This window comes from Uranotaenia lowii, unplaced genomic scaffold (genome assembly GCF_029784155.1).
Source record: "Uranotaenia lowii strain MFRU-FL unplaced genomic scaffold, ASM2978415v1 HiC_scaffold_557, whole genome shotgun sequence".
In the NCBI taxonomy this organism is placed as follows: Eukaryota; Metazoa; Arthropoda; class Insecta; order Diptera; family Culicidae; genus Uranotaenia; species Uranotaenia lowii.
In genome coordinates, this window is record NW_026598486.1 from 3,308 (window position 1) to 22,330 (window position 19,023).

A 19,023-nucleotide genomic window follows, 5' to 3' on the forward strand; every position below is an offset into this window, starting at 1 on the left:
GAAAATTTCCTTCCACAGTTTGTTCTGAATTCCTTAATGGATAAATCAAGCATAAGTTTACTTTTTTTGGACGTAACAATTGGCGTTGAGGACCAAAAATGTAAAAAAAAGGGTGCGAAATAAGAATAGAACCACTTGAGTTTTTCAACAAAAACAAGATTATTTAAAAAAAAATACTGTGTAAAAGTGAATAATAATGCTTCTACGAAGTATTTGAATAGATAATTGCATTTTAAGGAGTTTTCCAGAATTCCAAAGGTTTTAAAAGGTATTTAAAGGGGGTTTTAAGGGATGCTTCTCTAGCGTTAAGGAATTTGATATTTGAGCTATAAAATTTTATCAAACTGCATGATTTCTTCATTAACATTCATAAGTATAATGCAAAATGATGAAACATAGCTTTGAGGCTGAGTTTGAATCCATAAAGCAGGTTGAAATTCAAAAATACTAATTTATTTTAATAGTCAAACACTATTGCTCTAGTTTTAAGTCATAGATGGCAGCACTATCTTGCCATTTAACCAAATTCATGCCCATTTTAGAATATCCGGGATAAATTTGGGAGTGCTGGATGATTTTGGTCAAGAAATAAAAACATGTACCGTGTGCTTTGGAAATTCTAAGATCACTAAATCCAAAAAAAAATTAGAATTGCATCAAGGTCACTAAAAGTGAATTTATGGACCGATTATAAAAATTAAAGTTATACTTTGCGATGGAGCTTGATGGACCAGACAGCCGGCAGTATTATTGGTATGATTGGCAATTAAATAGGAAGTTGAGACGAGCAGGAATTTTGGCGGTTGAACATTTTTGTGCTGGTGATTCTTTTGCAAATCCGGAAAGGCTGCAGCGTTATCTTTCAAAAAACTGTGATGGGAAAATTCACCAAAATGATGGATATGGACGTAAATAAACCTGCAAAATCATTATTGAGACTAAATTTGGGCTTACCTGCAAGAAAGTGCTGCCATCTACGACTTGAAACTGGAAAAAGTGTGGTTTACTGAACAAAATCAAAGTTTTTATTTCTAACCTATTTTTTTCTGATTCAAAATTATTCTCGAATGTTTGTTACATCATTTTACGTCATTTTAATGAAGAAAGTAAGAAGTTCGGTAAAGAATTACAGCCCAAATATCAAATTCCTTAACGTTAGAAGAGCATCTATTAAAACCCCCTTTAAAAACTTTTGAAAACGTTTGGAATTCTGGAAAACTCCTTAAAATGCAGCTATCCATTCAAATACTCCGTAAAAGCATTATTATTAACTTTTACACAGTAAATTTTTAAAAATAATCTTGTTTGTGTTGAAAAACTCAAGTGGTTCTATTCTTATTTCGCACCCTTTTTTCACATTTTTGGTCCTCAACGCCAATTGCTACGTCCAAAAAAAGTAAACATATGCTTGATTTATCCGTTAAGGAATTCAGAACAAACTGTGGAAGGAAATTTTCGTAATTTTCAATCATTCATATTTTAACAAGCAAAACACATAGTGGTGCTATTCTTATTTCGCTCACTGTATAATTAGCTAGTGCAGAGCAAAGGCGGGAGCAGCTCATGGGAGCTTTTCATCAACATGCCCTCTAGCCTAAAATTTCAACACCTATCAAGCTTTCTCCTATTGGCGCACTAATGCCTGTCTATCAACCTTTCTTTCAAATTTCTATAAAATAAATTCTCTCTAGTTTTCATTCCGCCGTACATGCCATTAAAATTATAATCATACAAAATTACGGCGATTAAAATCATATAACAAACTTTTTCTTCTGAATAAGGAGAATTTACTACCACTAACACGAACATCTACTGTGTTGATTTTGAACGTTTTTGGAGACCATGGAGATAAATGAAAGGCTACCATGATCAAGATTCTTCTATTCGATGGCAGTGATCCCTAGTGTCGACATTGCCTAGCTTATTAGCAATTTGCGAAGAGTGAAATATGAATATCCTGTCTGTTTGTCTGTGATAACTTCCTATTTTGAAGCAAACAAGTTTAAGGCAGTGGAACGGGGGTGTTTTTTAAGTTAAAATTCACTCATGTAAACGGTACTTAAAAAATCTGCTAACAATAATGGTTCAGTTTTGCTTCGAAACGAAGGGTTTAGATCCCATGTGCCCATTTAAAAATAAGCCCAAATCGCCTCAGTCTAATGTACAATCATTTGAGTTGCAATGTAAGAACTAAAAATTTATAGGCCTGTTGTTTTTATCTGAATTTTCAATAATCAATGAAAAGTTTTTTGTTCATCAGATGTTACTGTTTTGTCCAACCGAAATTTTGCATTTTTTCCAACACTCGTGCTCGAGGAAGGCTACAAGGTGATGCATAGATCTAAGGGTAAGGTCAATTAAAACAAAAAAAAAAACACACTTTTTATTATTCTAGTTGAAATTGAGATCCACTATCTTATAGAATCAACATTGAATAAAAAAATATCGGATCGGACTTAAAATTTTGAACCGGAAGAACGAGAAATGGAGATTTTTTTCGTCTATCATCAAATCGACACATTTAAAAGATTTAGCTTTCCTATTCCTATTGAAAGTTTAGCGAGAAGATTTATTCGCTATCCAAAAGTTAACGGACTAACTAGCAGTTAGCGGAGCAGCGTTTATGTTTCTGACACTGCAGTAAACACCAAGTCTTTGTTGAAAAAGATAATAAAGTATCAGTTCCTACATTAAAAAAAAACTCATATCACTCACTTCAAGAAAGTCATATTGACGGAACATCCATCGGCTGCTCCCACGCCGCTATCTCGCAAAATCTGTTGAGCCTGGACAAAGTTCTCCGCCGAGAGAAGGGCACGTGTGATAAAGTGACGGGCTGTTGATTAGAACGGAGGGAAAGAAAAAAAGAAAACATGACAAAAAAACGATATGATTCAAGCACGTTTTCCTAAAGCGAGGCGGGTGCGATTAGCCACCCTGAAGCCTTACGGGTTTTGCCGCTAAGCAGTTTTTTCGCGCTCAACGTATTGATGCTGAAGATCAATCCATGGTGATTGTAGTTCATGGTGTAGCCGGGCAGGTGACCGGCGTAGCACAGCGAAGTGAAGCGCTCCTCGGTGACGTTGTACTTGCCCTGGGGGGAATCCGAAATGATATGTGCCGACACGAAGTAGAAGTGGTTCAACACCTCACTGAGAGCGTCCTCCGTGTGGCCGAGGATTTCCTGCATTCAAAGAAAATTTCGTCAGTATGTCTACAGGAATGTGCGTCGCCAATTGGCGATAAATTTATGAGTTGAACTTACGAAATCTGGCTCATTGACACAAACTGTCGAACACCCGATCGGCTGATCAATGCTGTTGGAACCAGTTACGGCAATCGGAAGGATATCATCCATGTGCAAAAGGAATAGCTGCAATTAACGAGATCAGGTCATTGGAATTAGTTTAGTGACGAAAGCGGTCGTTACTCGAGTGTTGAAAGATATTCCCAGTTAATATTATGAGAATGGATAAATTTTTGAATTAATTAAACTTGTTTTACTTAGCAATTAGGGAAGTAATATAAACAAATTATGTAAGTATATGTCACGGTAGGAATATGAATTTTGTCCATGGTATCATGGGCAGCCAGGTGGCTACCCAGAATTTTTATAACCATTGAAATAACACATTGAAAATTAATTAATAAATAAATTAATTTTTTTAACTGTTTTGATCGAATAACATAAATAATACATCAATTATCAATCATTTTGCTATATGATGAACAAATCAAAATAATAATATGCCATCTATAAGTTATACATGCGTCTTCACCGATTAAGATAAGACGTTGCAAATCGATACTGTTGGCCAAGTCACAACGTCTATATAACATTCTGTCGTAAACTAATTAAGGCAGCGTGTATTAAATTACCCTATCGGCTCCAAAATGAAGCTGAACCATATAGGCTTATTGAGGTATTAGGTAGCTGGTCTTCGTCGTCATGATTTATGGCTTTTCCACACTCTGGTTACCGGGAAAAAGTTGTGTCGGCAGCAGTCTTAGCAGCAACGAACGTGCCTTTTACTACCCGTTTTTTTTCTGTCGAACTTGAACTTGGTCACGGCAACTTGCCGGCACTCGCGTTTCTGCCATAGCGTTAAACCGTAGACCGTAGAGCGACCGTTCGGAAATGGTTTGATTTATTGAAATATACATAGGTTTGGTTTACGGAGTGCAAAATCGATACATTTTTTTCTTGTCTTAATAGCAGTGTAATGCCCATTTAGGCTTTATGAGTCTGGCTGGCAGTGATAAAATAAAGATATGCAGATTAGGTACTCAAAGTACATAAGTGTCAGTAATCAGATCGTTTAGTATTTATTGATTTATTGATTCTCAATTTCACAAATCGACAAAAATCAAATGAAATGAATGGAAGTAGAAGGTAAATTTGGAATACGGATAGAATGATTTAAAATCCATTAGAAATAAACATCTATTGGACTATCCCTTGGAATTTTTTTGTGGAAGCCTTCATTCATCATCAATTAAGCTTCAAGTTACCTGGGTCTTATATTCATTACCACCAAAAACTTGCAATGCATATGGTTGTTCTAAAAAAAACTGAAAATCAATTATCTCGGAAATGCTTTTTCTAGATAATGAAATCTGAATCTTTTTGTGTGCGAAATTTAACCCTCTACTGCATACAAGCCCTATATGTCCTCGATGTTTTTTTCACAATTTCAATTTTAATAAGGTATTATTTCTAATTTCTACAGATTTGGTAATTTTAATAAAATGTTTAGTCGAAACCAGTCAAAAACATCGGTTCGCAAGTTACATATGAACAACGTTTTCGGTAGAAATTTACAATATTGTTTTGAAATGAATTAACACATTTCGGACCAAGTACGAGATATCTTATTTTTCGCATGCTGCTTAAGCGGGCCATAGACTACACAAATGGCTTGGGCAAATTCGATGATTCCACGACGATTGTTTGAGCTCACACACGATACAAACAAATTTCGCGCGAACACAAACGATTGCGAAAACAGTAACAGCAACAACAAAAAACCACCTCCACCACGGCTGGGGCTGAGTGAATGGCCTGAAGTTTGTACAAATAGCACCATATACCATGCCACAGAGAGTGGTTTGTACAAAATATTTCAATCCCGACCGATTGTACTCAAACCGTTTGCGTAATCATTCAAACAGTGCCATACACGATGCAAATCGTATTCTCAGCGAAAGAATTTCATCGAACTTCATCGCATTCGCACAAATTTGGTTTAGTATATGGCTCGCTTAAGTCAAATGTTATAAATTTAGTCATGAAACTATATTCTACAAATTTAAATACAACACTTTCGGTAACTCAAAGATGTCAAATTTTTAGAATTTTATTCAGTGGTTTCTGAGATGTAGAACGCCGATAACGGTGTTTTCCGACTTAGATCTCTTCGCGGTCCTTAATGTGTTAATATGTAAAAATTATAATAGCCGTTACTATTGTTTGCCAACTATTTTTCAATCTAATCGATGACAGGTATGTTTCTATCTATATTAGTGGTTTTAAAGCTATTTTGCCTCACCGTCCCCTTTTGCTAAATTTTCAAATTCGGCGCCCCCTTGAGTTAATTAAAAATATATTTAAAAAAAAACAAAACGATGATGGGAATCCTTCAGTACTATGAGCTTTTGGCATTATGTTGATGAAAGTCATTATGTTGCTGGGAACAATAAATGAATTATAATTTTCCCAGGGCAAATACCTACTTTAAAGTTTTAGTAGGCGTTGACTCGCGGCGAATGTCAAAATTTTTCGCTCCGTGAGAAAGTTGTTCTAATTGAGGTAGAAAAAAGTTTAAATGAAGAAGAATCAGTACCGAATCTAGTTGAAAACAATCGCAAAGGTGTACAACCTCTGGTTATTTTAGTCTTTCAAAATGTTTACAAAAGCCATTGAATAGGCAACAGATATTTAATATCTGTTTGCTACAAAAGATGCGCATAATGATTCATTTTTTACTAAAATAAAAGTTTGTTGCAACTTACCCCTTTTTGTTAGTAGGGTGAAAATCACATGTGTTTGAAAATTGGATAATAAGTGGTGAAACCAATACATTTTCTGACTACGTCAATTGGATATCATATCATCCTTGAAATTTTGATGTACAAGCGGTATGATTATCTGTAGACATCAGTTTTAAAAAGCCATTGCACAGTGGTCCAGAACGGGAGTTAAGCGAAACAAAATTAATAACGCACAAACTATAAAATTCAAAAAAGGTTTCTTCAGCAAAGATGCTCATCAAATAATGCGCTTTGATTATGCAGTATCAGATATTAGAACGTTTATTTTTTTTCCATGATTTTGACACACAAATTTGTGCGTGATCTGGCAAACGTGGGATGCCCTAGAAATTGGAGAACGGTTGCCATGGACCGAGTGAATTTTAGGAATTTTGTTCGTCAAGTTATGTCGTGAGACGGAATACTATGTAAATGAATAATGTTTTCTGCAAAGTTGTAAGCAATACCTTTTATTAAAGCAACTTTGTCGAAAACATCTAATTCATATGACGATTAGGAAGTGCGCTATGATTTTTTCAATGTTGAAGTGTTAGAGCGTGCCCAAAAACAGTTTTTTCAGGTCCAACTCTATTGAATGAATTTATACGTAAGCAGTGTCTTCCAAGCACTTTTATGAAATCAAAATGCGCACCTTTTCAACATAGACAGCAAATGTCTATCTTGAAGTAGTTATAAGGCTTTTTCTATCAAAAAGATGTATTTTTAAAACTGCCATATCTCAGATTGGAGCATATTAACAAAGGCAGCGTTGTGTAGTTCAAATATCAATCTATCAAATCTATTAATCTATCAATCTAATCAAATTATCTCAGATGCGTTATTTTTGAAACTCGAGGAAAAAGATCCATAGTTTGTTAATAACAATTAAAATTAATAGCTAAATGCAACAAAATAGTAAAATAGTCGATTTAGTTCCATTTGTTACCATTTTGGTCGAATTCATGCCATTATTGTTAAATTAAATTTCAAAAACGTCATTTTCCTTGTGAAAAGTGTTACATGATGCGCCAGTTGGAGGTAATCAATTAACAATATAATAGCGCCAGCATCAATTTTTTCTTCGGAAGTCCGAAAGACTTCCGACAAAGAAATGTGAAGTACTTGATTTAAATTCACAATATAATATTAAGAAATTTGATAAACAATCCCAAGTGCGATTGAAGTATGCGTTCAGAAACGTTCAGTTCAGAAAGATCGTTTAAAAAGAAATTGAACAGTAGTGAGCCCAGCTGACGTCCTTGAAGAACTCCAAAAGAAACAGCGAAATTTTGAGATTTTATGTGACTCTGCCTGAATTCGGCAAAGAAAGATATGACTCGAATCATTCAATCCACCCAGCTGGGAATCCTATTTCGGGCAGACTATTGATCAGGAGTTTGGGAGGTAGCTGATCAAATGCTGTTACAGTTGATTTTTGGAACCTTTTCGATGGTGTGATTTGAGCAAAAATACATTTAAAAAACCCAACCCTAATCAAAAATAAACCAACTTGTTCGACCAGATTTGGCCCACTGTATCGAACTTATTTTTGGGAAAAACCCGACAGCCCATAGTTCCCTAAAAACTGAAAAAAACGGGTACTGTCATCGAGATTTCCGGAGGTCTGTTTTTGGAAAAAAGTTGGAAGAAAAAGTGCGCGTTACTTTGTCGAGTGCGGAGGCTTTTGGGCCTGCGGGTCTGGATAAAGGTTCGAGGCTTCTGCTCCGCATCCCCACGGAGAACAGAAGCGGCGATCGTGGCATAGATGGCCACTCCATCATCGCCGACTTCGGAGCCAGCATCAAGTGAACAACAGCAACATGGAACGCCCACACCTCCGTCAGCCAGGGAAATGCTGCACCAGCAGCAGGAAAACGGCTTCAGCAACAATATCCGACACGGCAATGTCGTGCGTCTCCATCGGTGCGATGCAAGCCACACCTCCGAGTGCTCCGTGCTGCACCAGCGGCAAAACAACAACAACATCCGCATGGCGATGTTATGCGTTGGCATCGGAGCAATGCCAATAACACCTCCGACTGCTCCGTGCTGCACCAGCAGCAGAACAACAACACCAGCAGCAGAACGACAACAACACCAGCAGCAGAACGACAACAACATCCGGCACTGCCCTGTGGTGCTTCGCCATCGGTACAACACCAGCCACACCCCCGGCTGCTTGGGAAGTTCTGCTCCAGCAGCAGAACAACAACAACACCAGCAGCAGAACAACAACGACTCCAGCAGCAGCATGGAGTGGCCGTCGAGTGTTTCGGAGGCAACTACGAGGCAGACAGTGGGACCACGCATGGTTCCCAGGAAGGCGCCAGACGGGAAAGAACCGTAAGTGGAAAATACACTCCGAAACAAAATTGACCAGAATAGTAGGGAGCTTGGGTGGGTGAAATAAAAAGTGGCCATTAGATAAATTTTAATTCATGTCTCGATATTTTCATTTCGTGGCACCGAAAGCCAACAATTATTTTCAACAATGCCTTGGCAAAATCACTGTAAATCGCATCAATTTTTATTTGCAAAACGATTTCTGATGGTGCAAGATAAAATTCGGTAAAGGTGAATAATTCTCCGAAAACCTTTAGAAAGCAATTTAGTATGGAGGATATCCCGAAAGAGATTAATACTCCCAGATATGTAACTGGGGAAAATTGCAATTTTTCAATGTTTGGGTAGGTTTTTGGTTCCAAGAGCTCAAGTAAAGCTTCAGTAGCGCTCTACAAATAGGTATTGGAGTTGGTATCGGCAATCCTCACCGATCCTTTGTACTTGTAAATATACGAAGTTTTTTCACCATTTTGCTAATGTAATACCAAAAACCAAAAAAGCATCGAAGAAAAATAACAAACAATAAAAGTTCAACCAGCTTAAGCCATGTACCTACTAGGCTGAACTTAATTTCACAAAGTAAACTTTTATACGAGAGATTCTCGGGCACGTGCGATGCAACTTGCAAATTCTCATCATGAACTGTTTAGGGGTGGCTGTGCTGTGACGGAGTGATCGCAATGTCAACGACCTTTTGTTTCCTTAGTAACAGATGGCAATGTGTTTTGTTACACGATATACCTACATATGCGTTATGAACCTTATCAAGTCTGGTGAAAAGCTTTATCTACATTTTCTCATGATATTCATAAATGAAATTCTCCGAAGGAGAACAATAGCACGGACATATATGTACATATTTCGCCGATGTTTTTGAGAACAAGTTTGCCCAGCAACAAACACGTATGTGCACATCTCAGTTCTACGAACGTTAAAAAGCTTAACATGGAATTTTGGATACCATTTTGACGATTTAATTTCAAAACTTTCGGTTTCTGAAGATTTTATAAAAAAATTCTGAACATAATTTATGAGGTTTCCAAATTTTTTTGTAACTTTATAGTTACTAAACGCTGTACCAATGTTTTTCGGGATGATCGGAATTTCACATACGATCCCCTCTCCCCTCGATATCTTACTAGGCACGTGCTATAACAATTAAGTTATGTGTCTGAACCGCTTGTTCACACACTTTAAAATGCATGCTGGTTACTATAGATGGGTAGTTATCATTTTCATAATCAGATTAATTATCTTTTGTTATTGCTTGAATCGATGTAATAATTGTCAGTAATTAAACACCAACTTCTGACTGCTAATGCAAGGTAAAGTGGGACTGGCTGATAATCACATCTTTATCAAAGTTCTTTAGTCGGAAAAGGTAACGTATGGTGCGATTACTAAGGAGACTAATCTGAGATTTGTTCCTATTACTGCGAGTTATTACTGGAGAGGTTACTCTGCAAATAGGAAATCCTCCAACGATATCGACCATTTGTTTTTAAGAAAATCGTCCTTAAATGTAGCATAACTGATTACCTGCCCATTAATTTTCTGGAGCCGGTCGTTTATTCAAATCGGCGCAAACCTCCATGAGGGTAATTAAAACCCACGATGTATTATCACAGCGAGTGAAGAGGTCGGTCGCCTCAAGTGTTTCTGAGCAATTAGTGTAATATTATTTAATGTTATGCTTGTAATCACGTCGCGTCGTCGCGAATCGATCGGCGGCAACATTGAAGCTAATTACTTACCTTATGAAACTCGACTTGTGCACCATCGGCTGTACCTTCCAGTTCGCGGATGTACTGCGGGAAGGATTTCTTCACTGACTCGAGCGTTTCGTTGTACACTTTTTCTGAAAAAAAAAAATAGGATTTAGGAAAGTTTATGACAAGAGCCTAAATTTTCTATGGTTTTCTGAGTTTTTGATCTGAATTTTAAACCGTATTTATTTTAAACTCTAAAATCCATCTTTTACGAACGATACTTACTTCCTTCATCAGTTTTGTACAGTGGCAGATAGGTGTCGTTGAGTGGTTCCGAAAGCTGCAGGAAGTTTCTTATTAAAGATCCGAACGTACGCCCCTGGAAATAGAAAGGTACAAATAACTATTATTAGTTTTGGTTTTAAATCATCGCTTAAAATACACGCAGTGAAATAATTTTTGGGACAAAGGATCCCGTTGATCCAGTAGTTTTGACAAAATTCACGGTTCAATGAAGTGCTGCTGATTTTGACTTTTTGGAGTGGTAAAACTCCAATGGGAGATCATTTTTTATTTTATTCAACTCTAGTTTTTTTTTATATTTAAGGATTAGATTTTAGAGGCACGTTATCCAAAAAAAAACGGGAAATGGTCCCTAGGCCTCCTTTGTCGATAGCTATATAAACATTTTTGAGGAATTTGATCTATAAGAAATCTTACAAAATATTTTTTTGTTAATAAACCAAAAATGCGGAACCTCTGTCTAATGAATTTCACTCTTAAAGTCTGAATATCCATCATAAATCATAATCTGGAACTGCATTTTTGAATTTGAATCCTGAAAATGGATTTTTGATATAAACTCTTAGCTTCAATTGTTAAAAATAATTGTTGGCTTTCGGTGCCACGAAATAAAATTATCGAAACATAAGTAAACCTGACACCTGAGACCTGAAACTTGAGACTTTATACTTAAGACATAAGACCTGAGATCTGAGACTTGCGAACTGGTACCTTAGACTTGAGACCTGACAATTGAGACATGAGACCTGAGAACTGATACGTGAGACCTGAGACTTTCGACATGACACCTGAGACCTGAGACCTGAGATCTGAGACCTGAGACCTGAGACCTGAGACCTAAACCCTGAGGCTTGAGACCTGAGACCTGAGACCTGGAACCTGAGACCTGAAACATGAGACCTAAGACATGAGACATTAGACCTGAGACCTGAGACACAAAACATGAGACCTGAGACATTAGACATGAAACATGAGAGCTGAGACATGAAACCTGAGACATGAGACCTGAGACATTAGACATGAAACATGAGACATAAGACATAAGTCATGAGACATTAGACATTAGACATTAGACATTAGACATTAGACATTAGACATTAGACATTAGACATTAGACATTAGACATTAGACATTAGACATTAGACATTAGACATTAGACATTAGACATTAGACATTAGACATTAGACATTAGACATTAGACATTAGACATGAGACATTAGACATTAGACATGAGACATGAGACATGAGACATGAGACATTAAACATGAGACATGAGACATTAGACATGAGACATGAGACATGAGACATGAGACATTAGACCTGAGACATGAGACATCAGACTTGCGACATGAGACTTGCGACATGAGACATTAGACATAAGACATGAGACATGAGACATTAGACATTAGACATTAGACATTAGACATTTGACATTAGACATTAGACATTAGACATTAAACATTAGACATGAGACATTATACTTTAGACATGAGACATGAGACATTAGACCTGAGACATTAGACATGAGACATGAGACATTAGACATGAGACATTAGACATTAGACATTAGACATGAGACATGAGGCATGGGTCTCAGGTCTCAAGTCTCCGGTCTCAGGTATTATGTCTCAGGTCTAATGTCTCAGGTCTCAAGTCTAATGTCGATACTTTGGATAGTTTATTACACGACTACACTCTCTGTTATGGCTTCGTTTATTTTCTTGGTGATTTCAACACAAACCTTCTAGATATTAATGCCTTCAAAACCAAACTCTTTTTATCAATGATATCAACAAATAGTATTCACTGCATCGGTTTTGAACCAAATTTTTTCCATCGCTCTGGGCAGTCACAACTTGATTTAATTTTGACAAACGATTTCACTAAAACGCTCAAATTTAATCAAATAGAGTTTCCTGCGCTTTTAAATCATGACTTAATTTTTGCTTCCTTCGATTTTAATACTGTTCGTTCAACTCAAACATACGCTTTTCGCAACTACAATAGAATAAATCAGGACATATTGATTCAGGAATTCAACGCGGTTAATTGGAATCAAATTTATAGCATGGATGATCCTGATATGTTATTAAACTTTTTCAACTTAAATATTCGTAATATTTTTGAAAAATGCGTTCCACTGTGTCATGGTACAATTAGGCCCAAAGTTAACCCATGGTTCAACTCAAATGTAGATCGAGCAATAGTAGATAGAAACTTGGCGTATAAACAATGGAAAATCACTCGAGAAATAGATGATCTAGCTGTTTACAGAAAACTTCGGAATCGTGTGAATCTTCTTATCTACAATGCTAAAAGAACTTACTTTAACAACTATTTGGACCTTAATCTACCATCTAAAACTTTATGGAAAAGATTGAAAAAATACAGGAATTACCAGAACAAGCTCTCAACTTTCAAATGATTTTCACGCTGAGGAAATAAACCAAGCTTTTTCAAATGTTTTTACTCGTAGTAATACGAATAGTCCAAACGTGTTTTTGTCAAGTTGGAATTCGTTTCGTTTTCATGAAGTTCAAGAATATGAAGTATTAAACTATATTTTCGACATCCAATCTGATGCAATCGGATTAGATGAGATTCCTTTGAGATTCGTCAAAAGGCTTCTACCTTACATATTAAAACCAATAACTTATATTTTTAATAAAATTTTAAGTTCAAATAAATATCCTCAAAATTGGAAGCACTCGAAAATAATCCCTATCAAAAAGAAAAATAACTCAAACTCTATAGAAAATCTTCGTCCCATAAGTATCCTTTGTGCGTTATCGAAAGTCTTTGAAAAAGTTCTTAAAACTCAAATCACAGACTATTTGACACAAAACGAACTAATTAGTAGCTACCAGTCAGGATATCACACAGTATTAAAACTGCCATGATTGAAGTGTTAGATGATATTGGCCTAGTCATTGACAGGTCTCAATCTGTTGTCTTGGTTCTACTTGATTTTTCAAAATCATTCGACACGATTCATCACGATGTCCTCTGTCGAAAACTGGCGGAGCATTTTGGATTTGGAGTTTCAGCTATTTCTTTAATAAAATCGTACTTAACAGATCGTTTTCAAACCGTTTACAACAATGATCAATATTCATCGCTCCTACCGATTCTTTCAGGAGTTCCTCAAGGTTCCATCATAGGACCCATACTTTTTACCATGTATATAAATGATCTCCCAAACATTCTCCAACGCGTTCATGCTTGGTCAATTAGAAACGCTTTATCGTTAAATATAAGTAAATCACATGCACTTCTTTTAAATAAAATGATTTCGATGCAAATAGTTCCAAAAATTAACAACACTCCGAAGACTATGGTTTCTGAAGCAGTAAGCTTGGGATTTAAAATTCAGTGTAATTTCAAATAGGATTCGTACATACTTCAGCAGTGCGGAAAAATTTATAATTCCTTGAGAACTCTTCGACAGCACAAAATTTTTATGAACACAGGAACAAAGATAAAACTTTTCAAATCCTTAATTTTGCCACATTTTATTGCCTGCGATTTTTTATTATTTCAGGCATCTCAAGTAGTTCTTAATAAACTTCGAGTTGCACTCAATTCTTGCGTCAGATTTGCTTTCAACCTTAACCGAATGGACCACGTTTCGCATTTGCAAATCCGTTTAATTGGATCTTCTTTTGAAAATTTCCCAAAAATCAGATGTTGTCTTTTTATCTACAATCTCATTCACAGCAAGCAGCTTTCTTACCTTTTTACTAAATTATCTCAATTAATAAGTTCCAGAGCAATAAAATTTGTCATCCCTCGTCACAGATCAGAATTGTATGGTAATTCTTTTTTTGTAAGAGGTGTAAGCTATTGGAATACACTCCCAAATTCATTAACGCTAGAAAATTCTTTTGCAGTTTTTAAGAATAAATTAATTGAGCACTTTACAATTTAAGTTAGTTTTTTTTTCTAACAAATAATTTAATAGTTTGAAATCAGATCAAAACACTTGAATTCTATCAACCAACGCACATAATGTAACATTAAAAAAGATGTAATATCTTACGTTGCTAAATAAAATATACATAATAATAATAATAATGTATCATGTCTCATGTCTCATGTCTCAAGTCTCAGGTCTAATGTCTCATGTCTCATGTCTCAGTCTCATGTCTCAGGTCTCAGTCTCATGTCTTAGGTCTCATGTCTAATGTCTCATGTCTCATGTCTAATGTCTAATGTCTCAGGTCTCATGTCTCAGGTCTAATGTCTCATGTCTAATGTCTCATGTCTCATGTCTCATGTCTCATGTCTCATGTCTAATGTCTAATGTCTCATGTCTCATGTCTCATGTCTCATGTCTCATGTCTCATGTCTCAAGTCTCAGGTCTAATGTCTCATGTCTCAGGTCTCATGTCTCAGGTCTCATGTCTCAGGTCTCATGTCTCATGTCTCATGTCTCATGTCTTATGTCTCATGTCTTATGTCTCATGTCTCAGAGTCTCAGGTCTCATGTCTCATGTCTCATGTCTCATGTCTCATGTCTCATGTCTCATGTCTCATGTCTCTTGTCTCATGTCTAATGTCTCATGTATCATGTCTCAAGTCTCATGTCTAATGTCTCATGTCTCATGTCTCATGTCTCATGTCTCAGGTCTCATGTCTCATGTCTCAGGTCTCAAGTCTCATGTCTTATGTCTCATGTCTCTTGTCTCATGTCTCAGGTCTCATGTCTCAGGTCTCATGTCTCAGGTCTCATGTCTCAGGTCTCATGTCTCAGGTCTCAGGTCTCAGGTCTCAGGTCTCAAGTCTCAGGTCTCAGGTCTCAGGTCTCAGGTCTCAGGTCTCAGGTCCCAAGTCTCATGTCTCAGGTCTCAGGGGTCTCATGTTTCACGTTCTTAGTCTCAGAGCTAAGATTTTCCCAACTTCAAAAAGATTCTAAGTGTTTTCCTTTGAACATGACTCTCAAAAACCGTGTTAATTCACGAAAACCGTGTAAAAAAACCGTGTTAATTCCCGAAAACCATGTAAAAAAAGCCGTGTAAAAAAAACCGCGTAAAAAAACCTAGGTGTATTGTACTTTCAAATGGGACAATCTTCCAAAGTGACCTTCGGTAAAGTAACAGTCATCCTCGGCGAAGTAAAGACTTTGAGCTGAGCATCGTTTTCCGCTGAAAAGAGCGGAAATCCGTCAAGAGCTGATTGGAAAGTTGAATCGATCAACGACTATCTGGGCCCAAAGATGATTTGGTGAGTACGTTTCATAATAGTTATTATACGTAAACTTGAAAGAATGAATGTGTTCTGAAAATTTCTCATGGGAAACTCCAAATTTTCAATTCATTTGAGTATTTCAAATAATAATTAGCTGAAAAAAGGTTGTACGTTACAGCATTATCTGGCTCACCGACGTAGTCCTTTCAATCAAGATTGTTTTCAATATTTGTTTTGGAGTTTTTAAAGTCTATGTTCTATTTATGGTAAACTTTTCGTTTATTTTATTAATGGCAGCGCACTAAATTGGACTGTGCACTCATGACTGCGACATTTGTGCGAACCAAACAGAGGACTGAACCAGCTGTCAAATCGCATACAAACGCACCGTACCAAATTTTTGGTACCAGAACGTCAGTGTGGTTCCCGAAATTAAACACTTCACCCCATAACAGACTCGAAATAGGGTAACATTTTTGTTGCCAAACGCATCTGTTGTTGTCATACTGCAGATTTAGAATGAATTTTTACAAGGATTATGCTGAAAACTCTGCATTTTGTGCCCAATCATAATTTATTAATGTTACCAAAGATCTCTTTGATTGACATTCTCGAGCCGCAGATATCATTTTAAGGATTATTAAAAATTGTCTCTGGTTGAAATTTTTGCAATGAGGACGCCATGTTGACCCTATACGTGTTTCACTCGTTTCATTTTTCTTCTTCCTGCGGGTTTCTTGACTGAAAACTTGGTACGGGAATTTTCGTTTTCTTCAGCCCCTTGGAACCTGCGAACCTGCACATTCGTGCGACCTGTCAAATCAGTATAAAATCTGTCAGAGTTCTACACGCTAACCTCTTTTCAGTCAACCTTTGTACGGATTACTGCGACTGCAAAACATTGCATGAAATCCAATTTTCAATGAAAGAGATAATATGTTTATCACTTCACACGTGCGAGTGTGTGAAAACTATTCGGAGTGCTACGATTGGAAAAAAAATCTGCGATAAGCAAACGCACTCAATGCATTTATTTGTGAGGTTGAAGTAGGGAAGTGAGCTTTCGAAGAAATTTTTTGTTCCGTTTTTCCGTAAGTACAAAAGTTTTTCTAATAAATTCTTTTATATTTACCATGAAATCATGGGAAAGGGTAAAGTTCCAAAGATAGCATGAATGTTACAATATTGTTCTTTCTTTTTAGTTTTTTTTAAAGGGGGGAAAGGGACTATATCTATTGTCAATGGCCAGGGATGGGGAGAAAAGAAATTAAAAAATTGATATGTTCTAAAACATGAAAATTCTTTGTAAAAATTACCCCATTCCCACCCACATAAGAAATATTTAACGGATCGGAGTTCAGGAGCACACTACTTTCTACCATTTGTGCTCCTAACGTAAAAAATATGATCATGAAATCCTTCTTCCTCCCTGTGTTCCAGTTTGTCTTTGCGTCCAATACTGCACAGTGGGCCCGGCCTAGTAAAGATGAGTAGTAAATGTACTTTTGAATAACAGTTTATCACCGGTACTTTTTATACGGTTTTTTCTTATTGAGTTTTTTCGGTGAGTACTTTTACTAATCACCGGGATGCTGACAAGATCTGGCTGTGCATGTATCTTAAGCATAAGCATAAGCAAGCAAATATGAATTCTAAATTCCAGAACATAAATTTTAATCTACTATCAAATTGAGTATTATCTGACATATGAAAATGAATCATGATTCGAAATTTTGAATCTGAATACACTAAATTGTCTGAATTATTTTTCTTAAGTTTTGATCTTTCACATATCAGAACTTAAATTTTAACAATTGATAATTCAATTGAAAAGTTGAACCAGAAGCCTCAATAATGATTTGCTTATTGACGATTTTATACGTTTGATACATTAACTGAATGTTTTGAAATGATTATCTGAATATTGATAAATATTGATTCTAAATCATGAAATTTTGAAAATAATTTCTAAAAAGGAATTTTTTACTCAAACCGAATGAAATTCAGATATTGTCCCCTTGATGTTCCAAAATAGGAGCAGGTAAACGTTCTCGATTGCTATCTTGTTTCGTTCCTGACAAGAAAAATTGTTTCTGAATAGTGGACCTGGACCTAAGTTTTCAAGGTTTTGAATATAGTTCTGCTGATAGAAGATTTTTACAGTCGAATCATCTTAGTTATTTAGTTGGATATGAGTAGACCCCCTCGTTCCTACAGCTAGGATTTTTATTGATTACTTTGGAAATTTGTAAACTCTTTTGTTGCCCTTTTTTTAACCTTTAATTTATCAAAATAAATTTTTAAATTCATAACTTCATCATCAATTCATCATATCAAAATATCTAAATATCTAATTAATAAGCAAAAAGCCATTAGCTGTTTAACAGGGGTCTTTAGATATTAAAAAACAATAAATTCAATTGACATCACTGCTAGTGTATCGAGAAGTATTGCATGAAAAGTAGTCATCCAATACCTCGCTAGGCACCCTGCTTTGATGTCAATTGAATTTATTATTTTTCAATGCCAAAAGACATGCCCCCATTCAACACTTAATAACTTTTTTGTCTAATAAGATACGAAGTTACGGTCTTGGACAAAGTTGTTCTGCGAAAAATTCCCTTTTTAGGCTCGATTCCACAGAAAAAATGAAAATTATGTTGATTTTTCAGTACAAAATATTCAATTCTCCCATACAAACCTTAAAGTTTGAATTTACTCAAGTAACGCTGCAAAAAAACCTGGATGAGTGTTGAACCAAAACGAAGCTGTTTATACCCCTGGGTTTGAGAAATTCCAAAATGACCCCAAATCGACGCAGTCTACTGGCTAAGCTTTTAAGCACACATAATCTAGTTATTTGGAAATAATCATGGCTAGACGGCTACTGGTAGAGAACCAATTCGAGTGGCAATAAGCTAAGAATCGTGAAAAGATCTATCAAAGGGGTATCATCAACTACATATTATTTCCTCTCACAAAAGTGAAAACAACACCATCCAGACTCATAATTATCATGTTATTAATTTCGCAAATTGACGCCCTACTCATGATCTCCTATTAATTCACTCCCAACTCCATCGATTACCCCTAGGATATGCTATAATTGAATAATGATTGTTAAGTCACTTGTTAAGCCAGCCCCAATCGAGTCAGAGAAAAAAAAACCTCTAGTCAATCGATTCTGTCTGACTGGAGGCGGCGAGAGGTGCTAAAGTTAAGCAACCTCTTCCCATCATGGATCCGTTTAAACGTGCCGTGCCGTGAGGCGATTGATTTAAACGGTTCATTAATTCCAATGATCGCAGATCGTGCCGCTGATCAAATTGTTCGATTCCGTGTGTGTTTTTCCTTTTGGACAGATTTCATAGTTTATTACCCACTTCTGCTAAAGAATTGACTAACAACAATTGAGTGCAATACGTCTAATGTTGATATGTCGAGAAATAAA

At 36.2% G+C, this 19,023-nt stretch overlaps 1 protein-coding gene across 1 annotated transcript; it reads right to left on the bottom strand.

Annotated features, from left to right (window-relative positions):
* Positions 1-2,357: 2,357 nt before the first annotated feature.
* Positions 2,358-10,485, bottom strand: LOC129760290 (beta-alanyl-dopamine/carcinine hydrolase; the record flags this gene model as incomplete). The annotated part of the gene is made up of 5 exons (XM_055757923.1): positions 2,358-2,836; positions 2,950-3,184; positions 3,266-3,373; positions 10,128-10,231; positions 10,368-10,485. Coding segments are annotated over 5 exons (690 nt in total), but the record flags the coding sequence as incomplete, so codon positions are not given.
* Between the last annotated feature and the right edge of the window lie 8,538 nt (positions 10,486-19,023).